The sequence below is a fragment of the Pleurodeles waltl genome, chromosome 6 (genome assembly GCF_031143425.1).
Source record: "Pleurodeles waltl isolate 20211129_DDA chromosome 6, aPleWal1.hap1.20221129, whole genome shotgun sequence".
NCBI lineage: Eukaryota > Metazoa > Chordata > Amphibia > Caudata > Salamandridae > Pleurodeles > Pleurodeles waltl.
The window spans coordinates 848,393,964-848,412,877 of NC_090445.1; the positions used below are offsets into that span (position 1 = coordinate 848,393,964).

The 18,914-nt window shown below is 42.2% G+C and overlaps 1 protein-coding gene across 2 annotated transcripts in view; it reads right to left on the reverse strand.

The window, feature by feature from the left end:
- Positions 1-316: 316 nt before the first annotated feature.
- Positions 317-18,914, reverse strand: part of OGA (O-GlcNAcase) — a 475,247-nt gene continuing 456,649 nt past the window's right edge. For both annotated transcript variants that reach the window (XM_069239571.1, XM_069239570.1), the window contains 2 exons: positions 15,323-15,482; positions 317-2,343 (listed from right to left, as the gene is read on the reverse strand). In XM_069239571.1, the coding sequence (XP_069095672.1) occupies positions 2,207-2,343; positions 15,323-15,482 (297 nt within the window). In that variant the 3' untranslated portion in view covers positions 317-2,206. The remainder of the gene's footprint in view (positions 2,344-15,322; positions 15,483-18,914) is intronic.

The window sequence follows — 18,914 nt, forward strand, 5'->3', positions numbered from 1 at the left end:
CCTCAGTCTCCCACATCGCAGGCGATTCTGCCGCTCAAATCGAGTAGTCTCATTAGAATAATGAGAGCCTACGTGACACGGTGTCCAACGGAGGGCTATTGTTAAAATAATAAACAAAGCTGAAGCCTACGCGACACCACTAGGTAGCAGGGTACCTGCGGGCTAGAATATAGTAAAGTCAAGGCTAGGAGACTCTCCAATTTATATTGGAATAAAAATTTCAAGAACACCATGTGACTATTAAAGCCAGGGATCGTTTGCATATACACAACTATGAAGAGAAAATATGAGGGGCAATAAAACGACAGGACAATGCTAGTATTCACTTAAGTTTTATTATACTGTTGCACTGTTTTGAAATACAGTCTGTTGACTCCGTGTTCTGCTACAAATAACTTAGTTGATCTAAAAACAGATTAACAAAGTTTCACTCCAGTCTATAAGTAAGTGACCTCATGGAAACGTCTTTCAAGATAGCGATCAAAGTGTTGGCCTGCTTTATCTTTGAACAGAAGTTGAATGTTCAGTAAATTGACTAAATAAATTCATAGGACTACTGACTATAGCAACTTTCTACTAAGATAAGGCCACAGATGTCTCGCTGAATGCTGCTTTGCAGCCAGAACTTATAAATGTCCTTTGGTATAAGGGAAAGCATGAGAAAGTTGCAAACTGCTGGAACATGCACATAGAAAGCAGTATAAAAGTAAGCATGTTCAGGTCAGTTAACCCAACATATAGTATAGGATGACTTTCTCAAACGCAAAGCAAGCAGGAATATTGATGGGATAAAAAACATGCGACTGCAATTCTGACTTAATTCTAATGTTTTACTTACATTCTACAATTTAGAAAAGAAAGTGCTTAGAGACATTCTAGTTTGTCATCATACAATTGCTATTTACAGAGTTATAGAATAGCAAGGTACCATTTAGTACCACTTCTGTGACAAAGGTTGCTTCTGAAATGAGAATAAACACTATTGTGTTTTTTCCATACCTATTGCCTAAAACTCAAGAGGGTGAAATTTAACAACTAGAAAAATGTAGTTAATTTAAATATCACTCCAAGGAGTTTGTTTACAATGTTGTATACATGAGTCTGAAAGGAGAAGTACTTCAATCAAAACAAATAAGCAGGTAGCAATTGAAATCCAGGTTTCCATTTCAACTTAAAATTCATTTGAAGATTCATTAAAGGAATGGTTCCTAAAAAGTTGTTCAGCTTGACCTAAAGTGACAGCGTAGTGCACAAACGGATTGGGAACATATTCTCTCTTGACCTGTGCCATCATACTATGGTTTCAACATATTTAGGAACAGCCAAAATAATATCAGAGAAAGAACAGGTTTTTGAGTTTTTCAACAGTATTTTAAAGAGAATACAACAGTTTTCTACAATTCAGGGATGAGATTATGACAGTTTCAAAACATTTTGACTAAACATAATTAAACAATTAGTGGTCGTGAGCTTGTCTTCCACAAATTAAATCAAAGAGAAAACCTCATATTGTTAGGAACCGAATAAGGCATATGAAAACACAATGCAGAGGGATTAGAGACTGAAACCAGATTCCACTTGGTGGCTTTACATTATTTTAAAGATTGCTAACTTGGCCTCAAAAAGAAATACAATGTACAAAAACAGTAAACACAAGTTAATCAGCATACAGATTTATATACACTGAAATTTACAAAAAAGTCAGTGTGGCTTTTGCCACAGGCAAGTGCACATCTGTCCCTACAAACCAATCGTGAAATATTGATATTTTAAAGTCTATTTTGACCATCTATCAATATACATATGTCTTGAGTTGCTGATATACAGTTCCATTCTTGTGTATTATATCTTCTGGCTTTCACAACAAAACAGTTTCCATTGTATGTGACTGGGTCCATTCACATAAACAATGAAAACGGAGAACAGTCCCATTTTTACATGTGCATGACAAGGCAATGTGTTATCATTAAGTATGTACTCATTCCTTCAACAACCATTTTTAAGATGTGATGTTAAGAGCGCAATCTGTGGCATCACACAACATATGTAAGATTTCACTTAATATAATCAGCGTCCACATCTTAAAGAATGTGCAGGTAGGTTTTTACAATCAACCCAACAGGTTGTTTCATCGTGCACAATGGGCGACTGAGATAACCAACAGAAAACGTCTTCATTGGGTTAAATTCACTTTTTTCAGATGTTGTTACAGAGTTCTTCCAAGAATTATAATATCCTTTGGAAATCCTTCCATTTTAGCTATTTCAAAACAACCCAACTTGCTGTAAAAATCTAGAATTCTTTTATCATCCGGTCGCACTTCACAAAATGCACCACGAGACCCTGCAGAAGACAAAAAGCAAAAGAAAAAAATAAGTAACTCCTCAATATAGATGTTGTTAGAATAAAATCCATTTGCCAAACATACAAACATACTACAAAATGCAAAATTACAAAACACTGGCTGATGCTACTAAGAGGCACATATAAAAATCAGTGGAGGCTGGCGGCTTTGAAAGTGGTGAGGTGTAAAAGTCGAGGATGAATGTAGCGCAGCAAATAGTGAGCAATGCGAGCGAGCCCAGCCATCATAAGGAGAGTTCAGGTGTTCTCCTCTCTGGAAAGTTTTGGAAAGAATGAGCAAATGGGCATTTTAAAGCAAATTTAAGAAAGCAATAAGATTTATAAAGCGCAAACATTACCCAAAGGGTTTAGAGAGCTTTACAATAAAACGTGCCCCATTACAAGAGATACAATTTGTACAGAAAGTTGCCAGAAGTTATTATTACAAAAGGCTCAAAGAGGCGGGGAGATGTTCTGTAACTGCTTGCAAGTAAGAAGCCACTTCTACATCTTATTTAACTTATAAGGTATATCGATATAAGAATATACCTCAGAAGTTATACATATGTATTCTGTCACTGTGTGCTGTAGCTCAAGCTTGCTGCACTGCACAGTACATCAGTTAACTCCCTAGCCTGGTCACAAGAGCACACTAGTGTGTATGATCAAAGGCAACTGGATCCCTCAGGGATTTCCTTTTCCCAAAGATAATTCTACAGCAGAGCAAACTACAGAGCAAGGCCATCTGATCTGTTACAAGGCAGCCTGTATTTTTGCTTATGTACTGAAAAAATGGCTTACATTTATTGGTTGTACTTGGAAGGGGCAGAAGAGCCTACTTTTGGCAAACTAACTAGTTCTATTATTCAAGGCAGCTACAAGCCATTTGTCATGCCATAAATGCAGAGGTCGCAAGACCGGCTGTAGAACTATGTTGGTGAAGAAAATACCAGGCTCTTGCCTTTGATGTGCAGCAACAGTCCATTGTGAATTATACAAGTTTTATTTCTTCATATCTGCAAGCAGCCGATCAAATAAACCAGTAATCGGCAATAAATTTGGAAAAGTTAACAGATCTTTCCTCTTTTGAAAAACTTTTACATTTTAGGACTTATGATAGAGATCATGTTTGGGGGTTTATGGGGAAGGTGTTCTATCTATGACGCTGGATCGGATAGTTTACAATGGCTGTTTATGTCAATTTATTGTAAGAATTTTTAATAGCAGCTATGCAGGCATTCTAAAACAAACTGTGTAGTGGAAAGCAGTAAACTGTGAATAAATTTAAGCAAGTACGAAAGTCAGAAACACTAAATTGTCTCAAACTGGCATTTTTAGTATAGTTGGAAATAAAGATTTTCAACCAGTCTGCCACTGAGCTGAAAGTAACGTGAGGTGTCAACATCTTGGAACTTAACTGGGCATGCTGCAGTGCTGATTGTAATTAATAATAGCACATGTGTACCGGTTCCAAACAAGCAGAATTAGATTTAAACACAGCATCGGTCAGAGAAGCTCAACTTAGCTTTAGGGATGCCAGTCACTCACAAATGAATCAATTAATTTACAATTAAGCAGCGCATTTCCGATTGCCAAACAATGGCTCTCTATCAATCACTACCATAATTCATAAGCATTGCCAGCCATGATTTCACAATCCATCTACAATTGCATGGGTGCCACCACCGCCACGCACAGCCTGATGTGAGTGAGTCGCAGTCTCGACACACAACGGAGACCTGATATTCATGCAGCACGGCCTTCAAAACACCACCAGCCATTCACAGTAACCTAAAATGTCTGTAATGTGTTTGAGTCACGGCCAGCACTGGGTGCGCTGCTTCCAGGTGCGCTGCTTCCAGGTGCCCTACTGCCTAGTAGCAAAAATAAAAAAGGGCGGCGACTCCTTGTTTTTCTCATTATCTCCCCTGGACTTGCTGCCAAAAATGGGGGCTGTGTTCGTTGGGGGGGGGGTTGGCGGTGGGTGGGTGGGGGGGGGGGGGGGCATCTCCAGTAGCTGGAGTGCCCTGGGGCGCTGTAACACCAGGCTTGAGCCTTTGAGGCCCACCACCAGGTGTTACAGTTCCTGCAGGGGGAGGTGTGAAGCACTTCCACCCAGTGCAGGCTTTGTTCCTGGCCACAGAGTGATAAAGGCACTCTCCCCATGTGGCCAGAAACCCATCTGGTTGTGGCAGGCTGGCAGAAACTGGTCAGCCAGCCCCACACTAGAAGTCGGATTGGTATTCAGGGGGCATCTCTAAGATGCATGTTACAATAAATTGCACACTGGCATCAGTGTGCATTTATTGTGCTGAGAAGTTTGATACCAAACTTCCCAGAGTTCAGTGTAGCCATTATGGAACTGTAGAGTTCGTGTTTGACAAACTCCCAGACCATATACTCTTATGGCTACCCTGCACTTACAATGTCTAAGGTTTTGCTTAGACACTGTAGGGGCATAGTGCTCATGCACATATGCCCTCACCTGTGATATAGTGCACCCTGCCTTAGGGCTGTAAGGCCTGCTAGAGGGGTGACTTATCTATGCCACAGGCAGTGTGAGGTTGGCATGGCACTCTGAGGGGAGTGCCATGTCGACTTAGTCACTTTCTCCCCACCAGCACACACAAGCTGTGAGGCAGTGTGCATGTGCTGAGTGAGGGGTCCCCAGGGTGGCATAAGGCATGCTGCAGCCCCTAGAGACTTTCCCTGGCATCAGGGCCCTTGGTACCGGGGTACCAGATACAAGGGACTTATCTGAGTGCCAGGTCTGTGTCAGTTGTGGAAGCAAAGGTACAGTTTAGGGAAAGAAAACTGGTGCTGGGGCCTGGTTAGCAGGGTCCCAGCACACTTTCAATCAAAACGTAGCATCAGCAAAGGCAAAAAGTTAGGGGGTAACCATACCAACCATTTCAGCTAGCTAGCAGCACCTTACCCAAACCTGGAAAGTAAACGTGATTTGTGGCAGCTTGACGCATGACACACTGACTGATCAGTGAAGTCGTGGTTGGCAGATCCTACCCCTTCTCTCTTTGGCACACTGATGCCAGTGTACAATTTATTGTAAAATGCACCCAGAGGGCATCTTTGAGATGCCCCCTGAATACCAATCCGACTTTCAGTGTGGGGCTGACCAGTTTTGCCAGCCTGCCACAACCAGACGAGTTGCTGGCCACATGGGGAGGGTGCCATTGTCACTCTGTGGCCAGGAACAAAGCCTGCACTGGGTGGAGGTGCTTCACACCTCCCCCTGCAGGAACTGTAACACCTGGCGGTGAGCCTCAAAGGCTCACCCCCTTCGTTACAGCGCCACAGGGCATCCCAGCTAGTGGAGATGCCTGCCCCTCCGGCCACTGCCCCCACTTTGGCGGCAAGGCTCGAGGAGATAATTAGAAAAACAAGGAGTCACCCACCAGTCAGGACAGCCCCTAAGTTTCTCTGAGCTGAGGTGACCCCTCCCTTTAGAAATTCTCCATCTTAGTTTTGGAGGATTCCCCCAATAGGATTAGGGATGTGCCTCCCTCCCCTCAGGGAGAAGGCACAAAGAGGGTGTAGCCACCGTCCAGGACAGTAGCCATTGGCTACTGCCCTCCTAGACCTAAACACTCCCCTAAATTTAGTATTTAGGGGCACCCCAGAACCCAGGAAATCAGATTCCTGCAACCTGAACTACAAAGAAGGACTGCTGACCTACAAGCCTGCAGAGACGGCGGACGACGACAACTGCTTTGGCCCCAGCCCTACCGTCCTGTCTCCAGAGTCGAAAACCTGCAGCCAGTGACTCATCCAACAGGGACCAGCAACCTCTGAAGCCTTAGAGGACTGCCCTGACCCCCAGGACCAAAAAACTCCTGTGAGCGGCAGCTCTGCGCAAAAACAGCTACATCTTTGCAAAAAAGAAGCAACTTTCAAAGAAATCACTCTTCCTGCCGGAAGCGTGAGACTTCACACACTGCACCCGACACCCCCGGCTCGAGATCCAGAGAACCAACACCACACGGAGGACTCCCCCGCGACACTGACCCCGTGATTAGCCCGAGACGGCCTCCCTGGGCCCCCACAGCAACGCCTGCAGAGAGAATTCAGAGGCTCCCCCTGACCGCGACTGCCCATACCAAGGGACCGGACGACTGGAACAAGCACTGCACCCGTACCCCCAGGACCTGAAGGAACCGAACCTCAGTGCAGGAGTGACCCCCCCCCCCCCCCAAGGCGACCCTCTGCCTAGCCCAGGTAGTGGCTGTCCAGAGAAGCCCCCCCCGTACCTGCCTGCACCGCTAGAGTAACCCCTGGGTCCCTCCATTGAAACCTATATCTAAAACCAGACGCCTGCTTTGCACACTGCACCCGGCCGCCCCTGTGCCGCTGAGGGTGTGTTTTGACTGCCTACTTGTGTCCCCCCCAAGTGCTCTACTAAACCCCCCTTGTCTGCCCCCCGAGGACGCGGGTACTTACCTGCTGGCAGACTGGAACTGGAGCACCCCTGTTCTCCATAGGCGCCTATGAGTTTTGGGCACCTCTTTGACCTCTGCACCTGACCGGCCCTGAGCTGCTGGTGTGGTAACTTTGGGGTTGCCATATACCCCCAACGGTGGGCTGCCTATGCCCAGGAACTGAGACTTGTAAGTGTCTTACTTACCTCAGAATCTAACCATTACTTACCTCCCCCAGGAACTGTTGATTTTTGCACTGAGTCCACTTTTAAAATAGCTTATTGGCATTTTAAACAAAGACTGTGTATGATATTGCTCTAATTCAAAGTTCCTAACTTACCTGTGTGGAGTATCTTGCATTTTATGTATTTACTTCAAATCTTGAACTTGTGGTTCTTAAAATAAACGAAGAAAATATATTTTTCTATATAAAAACCTATTGGCCTGGAGTTAGTCTTTGAGTGTTTGTTCCTCATTTATTGCCTGTGTGTGTACAACAAATGCTTAAGACTACCCTCTGATAAGCCAACTGCTCGACCACACTACCACAAAATAGAGCATTAGAATTATCTAATTTTGCCACTATCTTACCTCTAAGGGGAACCCTTGGACTCTGTGCACACAGAGTATATACTGTGAAATAGTATATACAGAGCCAACTTCCTACAGTCTCTCTTTTGCCTCACGGAGTTAAGTCCTTATTTCTTTTCAGTGGTCAGCAGGTGATACTTTGGGATCTGGAAGAAGCCTGGCGCTAGGGGTTTGGGAAGAAGCTTGCCATATTTGCCCGCTTCTTCCTGTGCATCAAGGAACTCTTGACAGTTTCCCAAAAATAGACCCCTTGGTGGTGTCTGGCCGTCTGTGCTGAGGGGAGCTTCAGCATTTACTCTGATGCTGATGGTGGGGGAGCTTTCGGCTTTTTTAGGCTTTTTGGAGACTCAAGGCTGCGCCGACCATGCTTCGATACGGTGCCCTTGGATGGGGAATTTTCAGGTGTCGAAACAGCCTCTACAATGCAGGCGTTCTGGTCAGAGGAGCCAAACTTGAAGGATTTTGCTGTTTTGACTTGACTCATGGCTCTAAGCCTAATTCCCTCATGTCTCTTTTGAGGGCTGTTTGGGGCTGGAGACTGACCTTAGAGCATCTATGTCACTGTCGAAGCACATGGAGTCAACCTGGTCTTTGAAAATGGGAATGGAGTCTGTTTCACCCAAAGCTTAGGAACAACTCCTCCTCCTCAGGCATTAGAGGCTTCCAAAGTGATGGCCTCCACACACTCCACTGCTTAGCCTGCTGGAGGTTCAACTTCTTCAATGCCAGGCAGGTTTTAGGCTTCGAAAATGTTCATCTTCTCAGATGTTTATCGCTATATTTTTCCTTTCATGCCAGAGGGACTTTTTGCAGCGGAAGGGGCAGTAGGCTTAACAGGTGGAAGACGAGTTATGAGGGATACCACAGTTAACTAGTACCCGGTCTGCCATACGTTCAAGTGGCTACACAATTGGCCACCTTATGCTTAAAGTATGGACTGAGGGCTTGTAATGGTAGAGCATCTTCGGATCTAAATATTGCATTGACTTTTAAACTGGGAATGTCTACAAGTACCATTGACTATTTTCTTGTGGATGTTAGGCTGTGGCCTCACTTGAGGGACATGAGAGTGGAAGTGAGATCACTTTCCATTGCTCCTCACATTGCCTGGGAAGATGTTTAGGAGGACATCTAACAACTTACATACAGCGGTCCCATTACCACGCTGGAACATTAACTTTACGAAGGTTGCCTGGCCTAAAGTGATGTCCAACCCCCATTTGCTAAAAGGGATCTATCAAGTTTTTTAAAATAATTTGTCGGTGTATGAGGATCAGGCTGTTGCCAACATTGCAATCGTCAACATACATGATAGTCTGGCCGATCAATTGCAGAGTTTTTTTCTCTGCAACAGGGGTGGCCCTTGGCATAGTGGAAGTAAAGTAGTCGGTAAGGGATGGTTCGACGAGAGTTGCTCAAGGGCAAAGTCCGGGTTAAAAGCAGCGGTCATTTCAGGCCCCCAGGAGGAGGTTCAACCAGCTATATGCATATATAAAGACACCATAGTGCAAGCAAAAAGCCTGTGGGAGAACCATTTGTGGCAGGAATTATTACAAGCTTCAAGATCTAATGATAACAAGTATGTTTGGGAACTTTTGACCAAAAGACAAAATGGTGGCAGGAATTCTCCAGATAATCATATACAACCAGAAAGCTGGGTGGAGCACTTTTCCAGCCTTTATTCTCTCCCAGCAGATCTGATAGTATATGATGAAGATTACCCTCAGGCAGTGAGATTAAATTCATGTTCTAGTTTGCCTATACCGCTGACGATTGCATCTTTTTTTCCGCAACGAAACTCTTGATGCTATTAATTCTCTAAAACCCGGTAAAGCCCCTGGGCCAGACAAGCTCCCGGGAGATCTTTATAAATCAGAACCAAAGATATGGTCCTGGTATATAAATGCAATCTCAAATTGTATAGCTGCAGGGGGGTTAATCCCTAACACATGGAAGGGGGCTGAAATTATACCAATCTATAAAAAAGGGTAATGTTAATCTTCCCACTAACTACAGACCGATTAGCCTCATTGATAATCTGCAAACGATTTTTGCTAAACAACTTCTTCAGAGGCTAACCGGCTGGGGTGAAGACCACCAGATACTTTCCCCACTTCAGGCAGGTTTTCGCCTAAAAACAAGCAGGGTGGATCAGGTCTTTAGGCTGGCCATTCTGTATTGGAAATATGTTGCTCTCTTAAAACAGGCTTCATATGTAGCATTTATAGATTTACGATCTGCCTTTGACCTGGTCCCCAGAGCTAAACTTTGGGAAGTGTTAAGAAGACTGAGGATCCCAGCCGACATACTACTTTTGCTAAAGCGACTCCATGAAAACACCTACGCACAAGTGAGAAGGGGCAAGCAAGGCAAGTTGACCAAAAAAATCCTTGTTAAAAGGGGAGTTCACCAAGGTTGTGTGTTGGCCCCTTTATGATTTACCCTCTTTATTAATGAGGTGGTAACGGATCTAATCACATGCCAGAATTATGCCCCCTCTCTGAATGCACAAAAGATCCCTATTCTCCTTTTTGCAGATGACTCACTTCTCATCTCTAAAACACCAAGGGGGTTGCAAGCATTAGTTCACAGATGTAAGTTATTTTGTAGTGAACACGGATTGGAGGTAAACATCAGCAAAACAAAATTGATGGTGCTTTGTTCTGGTCTCAGCAAAAGATGTACCATCAATATTGATGGACTTCCTTTGAATAAGGTTAGTTCCATAGATTATTTGGGTGTTAGGCTAACCAGTAAATTATCCTGGGAAAACCAGATTTAGAAGAGTGCGGACTGTTACAATACAGAGCTGCACCCATACTGCGCTTTTATCGAAGCTCTACAACAAAGGCAGTATCCCCTGCAATCAAAATCTACATAGCCAAAGCGCAGGGAGCTGCCTTGTAGGGGGCGGAAGTATGGGGATATAATAATTGCAGCAAGGTATCAGTGGGTGAAAACAATTTTGCGAGGGCTTTAATTGCATGTCCCCGTAGTGCACCCTTGATTCCTCTTTTTTACGATTTGGGGTTAAATCGAGTAGCCGATATAGTTGTTTTAAGACCTCTTTTGTAATGGATAAGGATACGGATTACTCCCGATTTGGAAATATATAAGGTTTCATTACTTGATTTGCTAAAAAGCCAAAATGTTATTACAATTCCATGAACCAGACATGTGTCCCACTGGTTCCGTGTGTTGGGACTGGGTGATTATTGGGAAAATCCTTATAATTTAGAAAGACGTCATAAAAATGTTTTAAAATCAGTTTACTGGTCCTATGTAAGGGACAACTATATAATCAGCAAATCACATGGTCTCTTGACGAATCTTTAGATTGATTTTAAAGGGCTTCCGCAATATGAACCTTATTTAGATATTATACCAGATCTGCAGGGTAAGAGTTTGTACGCAAGGTTTCGGTTTGGAACTCTACCATTGCAGTCCTTAACCAGTACCTGGGGGCCATCCACTCTTTCTGATATATGTCTTGTATGTGGAAGTGCCTCAGAAACTGTTGCTCATTTTAAGTTTTTCTGTCCTGCATATTTTACCCCACGGTCAAGATGGATTCGTAAAATTTGTTGAGATATAGGATTGAATAATTGTAGTTCTGCACTAAGGATTTTAAAAAGTCACAGTTCATATGATTTGATAATTGCAGTTAGCAAGTTTTTAGTATCTGCGTGGCACATACGTTGTTTTTTAAAAACCAAGGATTTATGAAGATGACTTCTCAGGTGTATCTTGATTTTATTTATATGTATTAATGTTTTATATTGATTATAGAGGATGGGATTTAATTGTGATTATTTATTGTACTGTGCTGCTTTGGTCAATGGACCGAATAAAGCTTTTCTACTCTCTACTAACACCATACAGGTCCTTCCTAGGGTATTTGTTATAATAACTAGGGCACAACTGGAAGGGTTTACGCTTACATACCTTTACATTAGGTGCATTGAAATGACCAAAAATAATAAGTCTGTTGTGGATTAAGGTCCAAAGGCCAAAGGCTAGTGTTCAGTGATTGATTGGTCTGGGATACCTGAGTCACTGGCAGATATGCACATTGGTTCAATAATGTTTTAATCACTAAACTTGAAAGGAGCGTTGCGCTGGAAAGTCCAAGCCGGATGGTGGAGGAAAATGTGATGTGAAGCCTGGGTGCTGGTGCATGTGGACCAAGGGAGAAGTAACCACAGGCCTTGTGACTTAAGACTTTTTCCAAAGAAGAATAAGCTGAAAACATCAAGACCAAACATTAGTTGGCAGGAGTATATAGAGCAGGAGTTTCTACAACCAAGTTATGAACATGTCCACTTACTTACTTGTGAGATCACTACAAATAGCTAAACTCTAAAACCTCATGATGCAGATTACTTTAAGAAGAGTCTGTGGTCTAGACTGGCAAGTTTGCTGCTAGTGAGTCTGGTTGATTTGCTGTGATTTCCAACATTTTTATGTAGAAGGGTTATTTTGCCCAAATAGATGCCATCAGGATTACGGTCTTGGATGCCTGTTGCCTTTTGGCACCATGTTTGGGATGAGTGGGAGCAGGAAAGGCATAGTAAATGACCATGAGCAATCCATAGTGCATGCCCAAGAGTATGAGGGTGTGGATACCTGAAACAGAGTTGGAGCTCAAATTGGACTAGTGTGCCCCATATGAGAAAGAACTTTTTATTTCACTAGCGAGAGACTTGATTATTTCTTCTTAGGAGATCTGCAAAAACATTGTTCACCTCTGGTTAGTGCTGTGCTACTGTATATGCAACTGTTTTGTACCCATTGACAAATCTATTTAGCTATCTTTAATACCTGTAGAAAGTGTTCCTCCCTGCTTCTGAATTTAAAGCACTCAGGTCACACTGTCTGTTCGAATTAGTATCACCTTCCGCTGAAGAAGTGTTTGAAAAGCACAGTGTTTGGAACACCATTCTTTATTAGTTTTGATACTGTCGAGTCCCCATCAGGGTCCACTTGCCTAAGCTGCTACATGAGCTTTTCAAACTGTAAAAGGCACATTTCTATATAGTGTTAGCTGTTACAAAGTGTCTGCCACAAACTTTTTTCCTGTTCCACCATAAAAACGTGACAACACTATAGGATCTTCACAGTTGCCTGCGACTACTGGCTTGCTAAACACTACTACTGAAGACGCATTTGTAGATGTGCACAAGGGATTAACAATGAAAAATGTCTTGATTTCCAACAATTGCCTATCTTTCTTTACCTGTGTTAGAGGTGGCGGTGCCTGTCAACTTGAAAGCTATCTCTGGAATCCCTGCTCTCTTTTAGTTAGTAATAGCAAAAGGTTTAAGAAGAGGGAGAGGAGGGATGGGACAAAAGTTGAAAGGAGGCTTTTTCTTTTATACTGTAACCACCCTCTACTATGGAAACTCCCACTTTATTGGTGTGATTGGTCTTCACTGTTGGGGGTGAAATGCCCCAACCATCCATTGAGAGGTGTTGTAAATTCGAAGAGCATGTAAATTGAGTTACTGCTTGCTAGCAGTGGATCTTCTGCTTTGGAATTGCCTAGCACAAGGCTCTGGATGAGTCACTGAATCTGCCTTTCTGAAAAGGCTAGGTTTAGAACTGCTGCTGCTGTGACTGGGCTACTCTGTTGGACAGTTTTGGGGCCTTGATCTGGTTGGAGCGTAAAGGCAGAAGGACATCGGTCTTGCAGTTTACAGAAAGATCTTTGGTGCTATAGTGCCTCAATCATTTTGGGGTCCAAGCCAGATTTAACCACTGAGTATTATGCTTTGGTATTAGTCTGCCTACAGGCAATATCCACAGCATCACATGTGTCTGTATTTGAAGTAGTTGTCTTCTGCCACCATCTCCTCAGCCTTTTTTTATCTGCACCTAGAAAATTATAAGATCTCCAATTTACTGCACCTGATATTCGCCATATCTGCTTAAGAAGACTTGAGAATTAGAAAGCCTCCAAATGGATAGCTAATAGCTCCCATAGCTATTCTCTTGCTTGCTACATCCTTCCTTTTACTTATCATTTGAGATGGTGGCCAATCAACTGTGCTACAACTAAAAGCGTTTTTGGGGCACTAATCTACATAATCAGATAACCCATACCGCCCTATCTAAAAGCGGTTCTGCAGTGTAGCTGTATTTTTTCTTTGCACTTGGGCCACTAATCTAGTCTTCAATGTTTTCACATTTTCAGGTGAAAGACTTAAAACATGTATGTATTATACAAATTTAGGGAAAATAGAAGGAAATGTTCATCCTTTGGAATAGCCATTTACCTCATACTTGATAGCTGCCCTTTGTATCACTGTGGTACGAAGAGGTTTTATCAAGCTGACATGTCTTGTTTGGATATGGTTATAATTGTTCTTCAGTATCAGAGTCTTTATGAAATGTGTCCCATGCATCATCTCTTGATCTATTTGTGCTTTTTCTTCTGTGAATCAGGATATTGAGGAGCTAGGGATAGGGAATATGGTGCAGCATCCTCCAAAACACACTTTTAACTTTGGTTTAGGCTTCAAAAACTTAGTTATTTTTGTTGGTCTTTAACAATGGTACAGTTGCTTCAACAAAGCTAATTTTCTTTTATCTTAGCTCCTGTGGTTGTAATAATTGCCTAGGTAGTGGTGTCACTTTTGTTGTCTTAGTTGTATTGTGCCCTGTATCAGGATCTGTAACCATTAACTTTTGCCTTGAATCTTGTGACTCCTCTCCCCAAGTTTATTCTTCACATCTTTCTTGGTTCCAAGACTCGGATGGCATCAATGCATCTTTTGGAAGCCAAGCGGTTTACAGAGGCATCAAAGGCGTCTACTGCTGTTGTCAGGGTTGACTTTGCTTTCAAGGCCAAGCTGCCTATCATCTGAAGACTCCTTTGAGGTTCACATTCCTAAGTAGAAGAGAACTGTTTGCGGCTGATCCTCTAGATATAAACTTTGGCTTTTGAGGACTATTAAGCATTAGAGTAGACCCCTTTGCTCACTCTTGTCTGGTGCACCTTGGAGTCAGTGCTCTATAGGAAACCAATCCCCTTTTCCAGGTAGCATTTCTCCCTTGTGTGTCCGCCTTCGAGTCTCTGTGCTTCGACTAGAGGATTTAGATGGAGCTTTCATTTGTCATATGTCTACAGGATCAAGCGATCCCTATTCTAAATTCGGCAGGCTTTAATCCCTTTCATCTAGATCAGTCATGCTGGAAGGTCTCTAATATTTTCCCATTTCAGTATTACATTTAAATTCCTCAGATATCCTATGGCTACCTCGCTTGTAAATGACCTCTCCATAACAAGATAGTGAACCCACCTACAGTCAGGACACTATTTTCTTATTTCTGACATGCCAAACCATTGGCTTTGCTTTGGTCTTGAGGAAGGCACAAATTATGAATATGATGATGATTAAACTCTGTCAACTTCAAAAGGTGAGTGGGGCATCGGCCAAATTGTATATTTTCCATAACAGACTCATGTTATTCACTTGTGATCTCACCCTCTCGAGGTGGCAGATTTTAAACCATACATCAATAACTGTACATATTTGTATCAGCAAATGTGCTCCACCAGCAAACGCTCAGAACCAAGTTCTCTCCCCCCGGTCACATTCCTTCATAGCACCAGACTACAGCTCTGAGCCCAATGGCAGAAACACAAAATTAGAGGTGGAGCCTGTGTACTCATGAATTGTAGATTAGGGAGATCAAGGCTTCAAAGAAAATCAGGTTTCTGTAATCCAAACCCAACACTTAATGACAGGAGTGTATAGAATTTGCTATACAATGAATGTTCAAACATCACATTATGGTGTTCTTCAATGCTATAAGGCTTTTAAAAAATGAAGATGTTAAGTAGGATCCAGTTTAAATATAACATGCAAGTAAGATATGCATTTTCTACTACAACTCTGCTTGATCACAAAAAAACATGACAACAAAATATTACCCTGTTTTAGGAAACTTACCATTGGCTTTCAGAGATGAAAGGAGACATGCCATCATTCCTTTGGCTACACTTGGATCTGTAACTTTTTTGTGAATATCCACTTTGATTAATGATGGAAAGTTTGCTAGGAAAGAATCTGGCAGCACTTCTTGTTCTTCATGAAAACTCAACATTATTTTCTAAGCAAGAGACAACAACATGCAACTAAGTAAAATACACAAATAAAATACATATGCTTTACATTACATTTATGTGTTAATTTATATTTCTATTGTGCTATGTGATGGGTATATGATTTATGGTTTGTACAAGCTTCAAACCAAAATAAAATCAGACTTAAAAAAGCATTGTATACTTTAATGTCAAGAAAGTAACAACTGACCGGTCAGACAAAGCAGACTCTGTCACTTAGTATGAAGCTAAGGAGATCTTGTGTATTCTCAGGGAAATTCCAGCCATGGAAACAGGGCACCCCTTGCTGTTCAAATACTTATAGTTAACATGTTATGGCAATGGAACACATTCACACACACAAATAAAATTAGGATCTGGGAGAGGAACATGGAAATATTGACCTGCAATGTCCCAGCCATCAAAAGAACGCTGGTTTAGAATGTTGCTGTGTTACCAATATTGGTCTGAAAGCTGCATCTTGCTCCTGAAGGTCTGTCCAACATTCAATAAAACCTATCTTGATATGTTTGATTACACAAACTGCAAAAAGACAGTCATATACAGCCACTGCCAACACTTCAATTTGCATATTTATATTGGTGGCAAACCTTGAGCATGATCTAGGTTTACTGAAGGCACAATGATACTTAAATAGAACTACCTCGGAGGCCCAATCCAGCAGCTAATTTCTATAAGAAAGCCTCCTTGGTGAGTAAGTCAGTAGAGGTCAAAATAGTAGTCTATCAGAGCGCACAAGACACAGGGCACTTAAAGTGGGGCACGGTAGATGGTAGCAGAACACTAATTTACCTGGCACAGGGCTAAAATGTGTTTGGAAGTGTAGGTTATAACTGGTAGGGCAGCATGATGCACACGACGAGAGGGGATGGCACAGGGGGCAGTCCTGGTGCAGACAGGCTTGCATTTGGCACATACATGCACCCACCAGCAGACAAACTTGAAGGTCTCTATGATTGAGTGGAAGTGAACAGCAGGAAGACTAAAGTGGGCAGTGCTCAAGCATAGTGGCTACCAGGGAAATGAAAAGGAGGTTTTGGGGGTGTAGATGGTTAACAGGGGCTTGAAAACCAAACTGCTGCCCAGCAACTGCTGTGTTTGAATGCAAGCTCCCTTGCCTTACAATATGCTACTAGGAAAAGTAAAATCAAATTAAGACAATGAGAAAATTAAAAAAACTTGAATATTAAAGAAAAAAACATTCAAAACAGCCTACTGAAAGAAGTAGGAGCCAGATACTGCCTGATAGTTTGCATCTTGCCACTGCTGAAAGAGAAACACTTCTATTCCCATACTTATATCAACTGCATACATTAACTACACACAGAGATACTCTCCAAATGGTGAAAGAGTGATAACTGTTTTGAAAAACTGCGTTAGCATAATGCCTGAATAATAAATGCCCCAACACTGAAAAAAAAAAAAAAGAAGACCAGATATGGGTGATCCATACAAAAAGAAAAGAATGGCAAATACTTATCTTAGAGCTCAGTACCCAGGTCAACCAGAGCTTCCTACACCAAAACTCATTACTGTGCTGGGGAAGGTGAGACTTCACACTACCTCCCTTGAACTTCAAAGGCAGATTTATGATTAGGATCTGAACAGTTATAAAATATTTAAAAAGAGCCTCTCCACTAGCAGCCCGTTATTTATAAAGGCTAGTATGTCTCCCTTACAATACTCCCATGCACTAATTCCGCCGAAGAAAGGTTTCACTGTCCCTTTTAGTGAGACCACTGTCAACAGAACATACCAGATAGGGAGTTTCTAGAGGAAATTACAGCATTAACCGAAAAGGTGCTCAATACTTCTAACTATTATTAGTTCCTACCAATGTACCTATTGAATCTATAAAAAATAAATTAAATCTATGTTGCAGTATGCAGTCCCCATTGCCCTGCATTCACACAAGACTATTTCCAGAGACGCCATGTTTTCACACAGAACACAGGTATGTACCAAACAGCCCTTTCCTAAGCAACATGCACTGTTATTGCAATCTCTCAATGAACTCTACTACCACTAGTATACTGACCACCAAAACCAAATCAAGGTTCTCATATACGCCTCTCAACTGGTAAGAGAAACAATTAACTTGACAGATTACACTCAAGATGCCACCTTCATGCCTAAATGATCACTCAGTTAATAAATACTCCTATACCCCTAACATGGCAGTATCACTAGTACAAAACCTTTTAGATTTCCAATACTCAAGATTTACACTCATGAAGAGATTAACATTTTTCAATGGCCACTAGAAATAAATAATTTCCTTTTCCTTTTTTTTTTTTTAGTATGTCACACAGCACTTCTTCCAATTTTAAGTACATTAAAACAGGTGGTAGTATTACTGAATTTAGAGTCCCTTTGTACAGGGATTTTGTATGTAGACCTTCTGCTGACCGAATGACAGGAGTAAATAGAAAGTCACTTAAACTTCAGAGAGAAACTGGGACCCCCACTTGCCCCAACTATCTCATTCCCAAACATAAGTAACTCCTCTCCCCCCCCCCCCCCCACTTCTGCTAGGCCCAACAGTTACAGATTCGAATCAAATAGTCCTTAATCCAACCTTTTGAACACTCTTGTTACTGCTAAGTCAACAACGTGCAAAACATTATTATTATTAAAATGATTAATTCTGCAGTGAAGAAATTATGTCCGCTTGTTTCAAGAAATTAAGCTGATGTTTGTCAGTCAACCATTTCAAACTAAATCAAACAAATAAATGCAGAGGGGTAACCTTATTCTCACACCATCTCCTTTTCCAATGCCACACAACGTAATTCTTCCCAGCTCAATTAATTAGTATCTTGGGATCTTGATGGAATCCAACCACAAAAACGAAATGGCTTACCAAAGACTCCTCAAATTCCATGCATAGCGGTCCTTCTTGCGTAAGTATTTATTGCACTAACCAAATGTCAGCATTCAAACACTCTTTATGGAACAACCACTCTTCTGGAATTGCAAGCTTCAAGAGCAAAACGCAGCCGCCGTTTATTTCTAAATATGAACTCGAACAAGCACGTCACTGGCTCTTTATGTGCTACACTCGCTGCAGTAGAATTGCTTCGAAAAGAATAAGAACAGCACAAAGAACTTAAAAAATGTGGAAATAAATCACCAGTAGCAAGACGCCTCAAATTGCTGATTGAGATCAAAAGTGGACGTCTCACTGCAAATGCCACTCTTCAACACGACATGAACTGAAGGGAAGACTCTTTCTCCCCACCCCCCCCCCAGGTCCCTTGCTCGCTGCACCACTGGATTCAAGCTAGCCTGGTGGGTGAAGGACGATATCCTGAAACCGGCCTCAGGTGCATATGGCTGGGTCCAAACTATGGTGATGTGGATAGCAAAATAACGATGGATGAAACTCAGATCTGTGACTGGGGGTGAGTGTTTGAAAA